A 7,907-nucleotide genomic window follows, 5' to 3' on the forward strand; every position below is an offset into this window, starting at 1 on the left:
TTGCTTCAGGTGACCAATCAGTGGTTCAGGCCGTGATTCAACAGTTCCCATACAGTCTCAAATCTCAGTAGGGTAGTACTCCAGTAGACATATACCAGCAGAAGACAAATATTCCTTATATTGGTTTTGCAAGCTTAAAAAAATTACTATGAATACACGGTAGTAAAGCAGTATGTCTTACGGATGCCTTCTTTTTTTCTGTATGGTTTATAATTCAAAAATTGTTGTAACAGGAAGATAGCGTACCATGTTCAGGTGCAGGGCTTAGCCAACCACATGTAGTGACTACCAGCCCATCTCTCCTTCTTGTTTTCTCACACTTGTTCTTTCCCATCCACCTGCGTTCTTGTTTCTTCCTGCCTTTGGCCTGCTCTTGGGGGGCAGTAGAATAAGTTTTGCTTTCCCACAAGCCCACTCTCTTATCCTATAATGAGCTCTGTACAGTCTCACAAGCCCCTTTAAATCTCATAATGCTTACAATGACTGTGTTTAGCACTTACTGGTTAATAAAGTTCTGCTTGACTCTCTATAGTGCTACATTGGAGCAGTTCCTTAAATGGCTGGAAAAAAAAAAACAGTGGTCTTCATTATTCTGTTAACTTGATCCTTAATTTGTAGTGCATCTGCATGTTTGACTCCATAGAATCATAGAATATCCAAAGTTGGAAGGGACCCAGAAATATCGAGTCCCACTCCTGGACACCCAAAAGTCAAACCCCATGTCTGAGAGTGTTGTCCAGACATTCCTTGAACGTGGTCAGCTTGGTGCCATGACCACTGCCCTGGGCAGCCTGCCAGGACCTAACTGCCCTCTGTGAAAAACCTTTGCTTAATTCCCATCCTTACTCTTCCCTGGCTCAAGTTCTGTTTTTCTTGCTTTAACACTTAGTAGTCCTTAACCAGATAGCGTGATGAAACAAATGCTCTTACATTATTTACAACAAGGAAGTGAGAATTTCAGATCAGGACCACCGCTCTTAGAGTAGAAAAACTTACCTTGTACTGTGCAGCAGCTGCACCGTAAACAGTAACTCTATGTACAGACAGGTGCATCCTACAGAAGATGTCTTTCATTTGATAAATACAGGTTCTGTGCAGCAGGTTACTGGTGTCATCTTCTTAAGGAGACAATGATTTGAAAGAGAGCAAGGAAAGTGTACAGAGATGCCCAGGTAGGTGATGATAGGAGAACTGGTAGTGCTGTGCTAGCAGAAGCCATGAGCTGAGCTGTGAACATTAGCTTATGCTTCATCCTGGAAAGGAGAAAGTTGTAATGCTTTCCTAGGGCCTCTGAGGTACAAGTAATCAGTCTGCTAGCCTTCTATGAATTGTGATAAGCTAGGAGTGTTGCAGCTTTCCTGGAAAAGGCAGGGACTGTGTTATTTTTTTATTGTAAGGTCTATGACACTCAAGTACTTTTAACTGCTTAAGTTTGATCTTCAAGCCTCAATTTTGCACTCTGTTCCTTAGATTCATTCTTTTTCACAGTAGAAGTATAGGTATATAAAAAAAAAAAAAAATAACCCTATAAATTGCATTCCTGGAAGATGAAATTAAATCTGCATCCCACATAGCCAAATTTCAAGCAAATCATTTCCTAGGTTTTGTTCTGGTTTAAGTCTTTTATTTCGCTCCTTTGGAAATGTGAACTGGGGATATGCTTCAGTAGTTGGACAACTGTTAATCTCCTGTTTCCTTTGAATTTCAGAAATCAAATGGTATCTTAAGATTGGTTGAATTCTTGTAAGGCTGTTAATTGTCCTTGAGGTTTTTTCTCCTTTATTTAATCATGGTGAATACAGACTTTTAATTCCATTTATGTATGGTAATGTTGAAGCTGACAGGATTTCTTTGCATTTCTCCAGCATGCCCTGCTTTGTAATCTCTTCTTCAGTTGTTAATGAAAGGATTTACTGTAATAGCTAGGGAGTTGGTCACTGCATTTGGAGTGATCAACAGTTCCTGCAAAACAGATGAGACAGGTCAATCTGTGGTTCTGCAGATAGCTCTGCTTATCTCAAAATTTAATGGGGATTTAAAAACAAAGTATCACAGTGGCTTTCTGCTTATGCAGAGTATGCGAGCAACTTTGTGCCTGTGCTCTTTTGAATGGATATTGTTCCATTTATTTAATAAATACTTGTAATACATTGCTGTTATTTTACCTCAAAGCACTTGTCAGACACAGAACAGCTCTTGCTGTATCCTTCTCCCTGAGGTCACAACAGCGCTCATAGAGTCACAGACTGCCTTGGAATGGAAGGGTCCTTAAGTCCCAGTCCCAGCTGGCTGCCCACCCAGCCCGGCCTCAAGTGCCTCCAGGGATGGGCACCCACAGCTTCTCTGGGCAGCTGTGCCTGTCCCTCACTGCCCTCTGAGTAAAAATTTCCCCCAACATGCAATCTGAATCTCCTCTTTTTTCCCTTAAAACGATTTCCCTTTGTCCTATTGCTGTTACACTGTGTAGAAAGTATTTAGAAAGTATTTTTTTAGGCTGTGCTTTTTTTCTTTTTAAAGGTACATCCTCTGCTTTGAGGGTGTATCTCCCTCAAACTGACGCTGCAGTTCCTATCTCCTCTCTGCTGCTGTTGGACTGGGGGCTGCTTGAATCTCCATTTCCCATTGCCTTTGAGCAGAAAGGAGACTTTGCAGGCACTTTGCAGCGCTCTGCATCCTTCCCGATACGTCCTCTTTTCTATTTGTGCTGCACTTCCTGGTAACATCAAACGTAAAACATTTCTGTTGTGATCTATCGAAGCACACCGTGCTCTCAGTGTAGACGCTGGGACTCACAGTATCGATAATTTCAATAGCGGCGAAAAGTCCCAAGGCGCTAGGCATGGGCTGCGACATCAGCGGACATCCGTCCGTTGGGGGGACTGAGCCCGCGCGGCGCCGCGCGGATACCGATCCTCGGAAGCTGCGAGAAGCATGGAGCTGAGGCTGGCCGACTCCTCCTCGGCCGTGTTGTGGGTTTCGTTTTGGAGACCGATTTCCCGGTGCTGCCCGCCCTTCCCGCCTCCCGGCGCTCAAATACCGTCGGCGCAGAGCCTCTGCTCGGACACCGGCGCTCCGCCCGCGAATCGCGGCGCTCCGCCCATGGTGGCGGCGGCGGCGGCGGCGGCGGCGGCGGGTAAACGACGGGCGGCAGAGAGCAGCCCCGGTCATGAGCTGGGCCCGCCGCTCCCGAAGCAGCGGCGGTGGAGGCTGCCGGAGGAGGCGACTGCGGCCGGGGAAAGACTCGTGGAGCTGCAGGTCTTCCGCGAGTACGGGGACAGCTGGTACCGCTCCCACAAGGGGATGGAGAGCCGCTTCCAGCCGTGGAAGCCGCTCGCCCGGCAGCTGCAGGTGAGTGCTGTGGGGATTGCGGAGCCCCGGCAGGCTCCGGGCGGCCCGCTCATCCCACTTCCCCCGGTGCAGGTAACGGCGGAGACGCGCTGCCAGCTGGTCGGCTGGCTCATCCTCGTGCGCCGCCACCTGGGGCTCTCCTTCGAGGCGCTCTGCCTGGCCGTCAACACCCTCGACCGCTTCCTCGCCACCACGCCGGTGGCCGCCGACTGCTTCCAGCTGCTTGGGGTGACCGCGCTGCTCCTCGCTTGCAAGCAGGTAACGGCCGAGCGGCTGGGAGCCGGCCTCCCTCCCGGCCCGGAGCCTCTCTCATCCCTCGGTTCTCCCCCCCACAGGTGGAGGTGCACCCCCCTACCATCAAGCAGGCCCTCGCCCTCTGCTGCGGCACCTTCAGCCGGCGTCAGCTCTGCAACCTGGAGCGCATCGTCCTGCGTAAGCTGGGCTTCAACCTGTCGGCGCCCACCGTCTGCTTCTTCCTGGAGCACTTCACCCAGGTGCGGCTGGAAGTGCCGGGCGCAGACCCCGAAGAGGTGGCAGACGCGGGGAGCCTGGCGCAGAGCATGGCGGAGCTCAGCCTGGCCGACTACACCTTCACCAAGTACGCGCCGTCGCTGCTGGCGGCGGGCAGCCTGTTGCTGGCGGACAGTCTGCTGCGGCGCTGGCCCCCTCTGGACCTGCGAGTCAGCGGCTACCAGCAGCAGCACCTGCGGGACTGCATTGCCGAGCTGCGGCTGTTCGTGTTGCTCAACGAGGAGTGGCTGTCCTCGGTGCTGCCCGCGGAGGTGGCGGTGAAGTGCCCGTGGCTGCGCGGCGGCGGCGGCGGCTGACGGTGGGGATGCGGGAGCGCCGCGCATTGCGTGGCCGTGGGTCGGGCAGTGACCTAGTGGGGTGCCGCGGGGGGATGTTCCCGTGGTCGCGTGCCGTACAGCGGTTGTTTTGTGTTTCTGCATCCCGCGCTTAAATAACACACGCATTCCCCGGTGCCGCCTTATTTATTCGGAGGACGAACCATAGGGTAGCGGCACCCAAGCGAGTGAGCGCGAAATAAACTCTGTTCTTGCACATCGCCTGCTCGTGTTTATTGCCTGGGGTGGACAGGGGGAGTGAAGGGAGGTGCACGGACAAAGCGGGGATCACGTTGACGCTCAGGTCCCGGTAGCTCATTAGCAATTAACCCCTTAGTGTAATCTCCCATTTCGCCGCACTCTGTGTGCTGTCTCCGTGATGTTCGTGGAAAGGAAGGAAAAAGCAGACGAGCTCAGCGCAACGTAAGAAAACACGACAGTATATAGACAGCAAGGTGCTGTTACCCTCTCTGCCAGCCCGTGACCCCGGGGCGCACACTCAGCCGCTAAGCTGGTGGGAAAAAAAAAAAAGAGAAAAAATAGAGTAAATTTAAAAAGTCAACAGCAGCGACGCGACGTCGCACAACGGAGACCTTTCCTTATTTCGTTGCCCGTCCGCGCACAGAGCTCTGTACCTGAGGGTCCCCCTACCCGCCCCACTCGGCGCGCGCGGTGCCGCGGGCCAGGCTGCCTGCCCCCATCGTGCGCTCTGTTGGCGGAAAGCCCCGACCCCTCGCAGAGCCTCATCGCGCAGTCCCGCCAGCACCCGCGGCGGCGGTCCGGGGATCGGGGCCGTGCGGGGTTCGGGGCGGGAGCTCCGCGCATCGGTTCCGCTCCGCCCCGACGGCCCGGCGGCAGCGGCATCGCGGGCGCGGGCTCCGCGGGCGCGGGCGCGGGGTTGGCGGGACGGTTCCGCTCCCCGACGGAGGGAGGCGGACGAGCGAGGGTGCATCCCGCGGGCTGGCCCCGACCCCGCGCGCCCCCGCTGCGCGCCCGCGGGGCGGCACCGAGCCGGGCGGCGGAGCAGAAGCGCCGGCCGGGCTGGGGGCGACGCGGCAGCATGGAGCAGGGCGGCCGCCGGGCTTTCGGCAGCATCTGCCCCAACCGAGCGGCGGGCCCGCCCGCCCGCGGAGCCAGGAAGCCAGCACGGACCGGCAGAGCGGCGGCTGGGACAGCTCTGGCGCCGCTGAGCCCCCGCAACCCCGCGCCCCGGCCCCGCCGCGGCCCCACCGGCCCGGCCCCGACCCTCCCTCACCGCCGTCTCTCGCCGCCCTCAGCGCACGTCGCCCGCGACTGGCAGGAGCTGGCAGCCCGCGGTCCCATCCTCCCCGCCGCTCCGATCGGCCCCGCCGCCGCGCCGCAGGTAACCCCCGGGCTCTGCACGTCCCCGGCGGTGCGAGGGCTCTGCGGGTTTCGGGGCCGACGCCGCCTCTTCACCGCGCTTCATTCGTCGCCAGGGCCCATGCCTGCAGGATGAGCCCGAGTTCGAGTTCCAGGAGTTCGGAGATGCCGTCGATGATTTTATATCTGGCAAGTAGACATCCGTCCTCGCCTGGCCAGATGTGGAATGACACAGTGTCTGGGTGCTGCGTTCGGTCTCCCTCTGTTTTTACTTTCTCGCGTGTTTGGATGCTCGTGACGGTCGACACCGCAGCGCGTCTCCTTGGGGGTAGAACTGAAACCCAGGTGGGGCCAGGGCGCGCAGCGGGGACCCGGGCACCGGGGAATGCTCAGAAGGGGGACGGTGAGTCAGGGTCTGTACCCCCAGCCCTGTGCCATCACCCTCGGTGTTTCCTCTCCAGATGCCTCCACCTGGGTGCCCCCACCGCCGGATTGTGCTGACTTCGACTTCTCCCTCGGCGAGGACGTGTCCTTCGGCACCTGTGCGGTGTGCCCGCAGCCCCCGGAGTCCCCGCGGCCCTGCTGGCGGGACGCGGCCGAGCAGCACCGACAGGCGCTGGGGGATGCTCTGGAGGAAAACAGCCAGGTAGGGCGCAGGGCGGGCTGTCATCCCGCTGGGGACCCTGACACGTCCCCGCGCTCCTCGGGTGCTGGGGCTATCCCCAGCGCCCAGTGCCCGCTCGTGCCCGCAGCTTCAGGAGGCCCTGGCACAGAGGCAGGAGGAGCTGGCGACGCTACAGGAGAGCAACATGCAGCTGAAGGAGCTGGCGAGCCAGGCCCGGCAGCTGGCCACGGTGCTCGACGTGAGTGCTGCCGCCCTGCGGGAGCGGGACGAGCGGGCATCGCGGGGCGCGAGCCGCACGGAGGGTGCCAGGACGTAGGCGCCGCGGGGCCACGGGGCGGTGCGCTGAAGCCTCTCTCTCCCCTCCGGCAGAAGCTGATGCTTCCGCAGCGCCCCGACGGCGCGGCTCTTCCTCCTCCCGCTCCTACCGCCCCCGCCGAGAGCTGCGGCCGCGCGGAGGCGGCGGGCGTGGGCGGCATGCTGCGGGCGGTGTCGGCGCAGTGCCGCGCGGCTCTGCGCAGCCTGGCGGGCAGTCCCGCCGCCAAGCGCCCGCGCCTGCACGGAGCCTTCCGCGGGCTGCGCACCGCGCCCGTCCCGCGGAGCCCCGGCGGCGCGGAGCTGGAAGACGGCGGCAGCCTGCGGGCGGCCCTCGGCGAGCAGGCCGGCATCCGTACGTTGACCTTCCCGCAGGGTAACGCCTTCACCCTGCGCACCGCCGGCGGAGGGTACCGCTTCCGATGGGTACCGCGCTGAGAGCCCGCGGGTGCCCGCCCGGCAGCGCTGCTCTCTGGGACGGCGGGAGCGGACTTTTCCGAAGCCCGAGGCCGGAGGAGGGCTTCGCGCTGCGGAGGGACGGGAGGAGAGAGCGCCGTGCGCTCGCGTGGCCGCTGCCTGCCCTCGGGAGGTGCTGCGACGCTGGGATTTAGGGAGAGAGAGCTGCGTGAGCGCGGCTCACGGCTCGCCGTCAGTACGCGTGCTCGTGGAAGCGGAGCCACCATACGACGAAATCTGCTCGGCTTGTGCAGTGTACGACAGAACCGCCTCTGGACGGCAGCTGAAAACTACAGCTGCGACAGGAGCAGCGACTGCAGACTGCCTGTGCTGCTACACGCGTGCCATCTGGTGTGTTTGGATGTGGGTGCACCGTGGTGATTTAAATCCACAGTGTTTACAAACTGCAGCTTGTCATTCATGTGTGCAACTGTCCGTGTGTGTTTGCACTCAGTGTGACTATTAAACGGTGCCCAAAGTTGCCATTGGTTTGTACTGATATAACACTGCAACATTTTGCATTACACGTGCGTGTTTGCTTTCATCAGAGCAAATCCAGCAGCAAGCTTCACGTCTGCGTGGAGCTCCTTTGCTCCCTGTACCCAAGCAGAAGGCTTCAGGATGGAACACACTGCTGTCAGCGCTCAGCACTGTTGCCTGTAGCAAGGAGAGGTGCCGGTGACAGTCTCCTGAGTGGATGTGTGTCACTTGCCCCTGTCACTGGAAAGCGGAAACACCAACACCACGCACAAAATCACTCGCCCACTCTGAGGTTTTGATTCCTGTGGCATGTGAATGAATGAAGGCACTGTGCTCTGCCCGGGTGGAAATTTGACAGCTGTGAAACCATCAGTTCTTCCACTTCCCAACACTTGGATTTCCCAACACGCAACGCAGGCTGGCAACAAGCCAGCAGTGCTGCGTGGTACCACTGTGATGGTGGCAGAGTTCTGAGGTCTCAGTGGAACATTTCTTAGGGC

At 58.4% G+C, this 7,907-nt stretch overlaps 2 protein-coding genes across 2 annotated transcripts; both read left to right on the forward strand.

Moving 5' to 3' along the window:
• Nucleotides 1-2,931: 2,931 nt before the first annotated feature.
• Nucleotides 2,932-4,175, forward strand: CCNO (cyclin O). Its single transcript, XM_065740131.1, has 3 exons — nucleotides 2,932-3,348; nucleotides 3,421-3,606; nucleotides 3,684-4,175. Exons 1-3 carry the CDS (start codon nucleotides 2,932-2,934, stop codon nucleotides 4,173-4,175), a joined length of 1,095 nt encoding a protein of 364 aa, XP_065596203.1.
• A 1,524-nt stretch (nucleotides 4,176-5,699) lies between these two features.
• Nucleotides 5,700-6,909, forward strand: MCIDAS (multiciliate differentiation and DNA synthesis associated cell cycle protein). Its single transcript, XM_065740132.1, has 4 exons — nucleotides 5,700-5,937; nucleotides 5,996-6,180; nucleotides 6,287-6,397; nucleotides 6,529-6,909. The coding sequence occupies exons 1-4, from the start codon at nucleotides 5,700-5,702 to the stop codon at nucleotides 6,907-6,909; spliced, it is 915 nt and encodes a 304-aa protein (XP_065596204.1).
• The last annotated feature ends 998 nt before the right edge of the window (nucleotides 6,910-7,907 follow it).

Source organism: Cyrtonyx montezumae, unplaced genomic scaffold (assembly GCF_038088225.1).
Source record: "Cyrtonyx montezumae isolate F1298 unplaced genomic scaffold, pur_monq_1.0 scaffold_25, whole genome shotgun sequence".
Lineage (NCBI taxonomy): Eukaryota > Metazoa > Chordata > Aves > Galliformes > Odontophoridae > Cyrtonyx > Cyrtonyx montezumae.

Excerpts from the sequence above, each read along its gene's own strand:
- CCNO (XM_065740131.1), top strand. The coding sequence starts at position 2,932 with ATGGAGCTGAGGCTGGCCGACTCCTCCTCGGCCGTGTTGTGGGTTTCG. Across the intron at positions 3,349-3,420 it reads CGCTCGCCCGGCAGCTGCAG|GTAACGGCGGAGACGCGCTG; the intron begins GTGAGTGCTGTG and ends CCCCCGGTGCAG. Across the intron at positions 3,607-3,683 it reads TGCTCCTCGCTTGCAAGCAG|GTGGAGGTGCACCCCCCTAC; the intron begins GTAACGGCCGAG and ends TCCCCCCCACAG.
- MCIDAS (XM_065740132.1), top strand. The coding sequence starts at position 5,700 with ATGCCGTCGATGATTTTATATCTGGCAAGTAGACATCCGTCCTCGCCT. Across the intron at positions 5,938-5,995 it reads GAATGCTCAGAAGGGGGACG|ATGCCTCCACCTGGGTGCCC; the intron begins GTGAGTCAGGGT and ends TTTCCTCTCCAG. Across the intron at positions 6,181-6,286 it reads CTCTGGAGGAAAACAGCCAG|CTTCAGGAGGCCCTGGCACA; the intron begins GTAGGGCGCAGG and ends TCGTGCCCGCAG.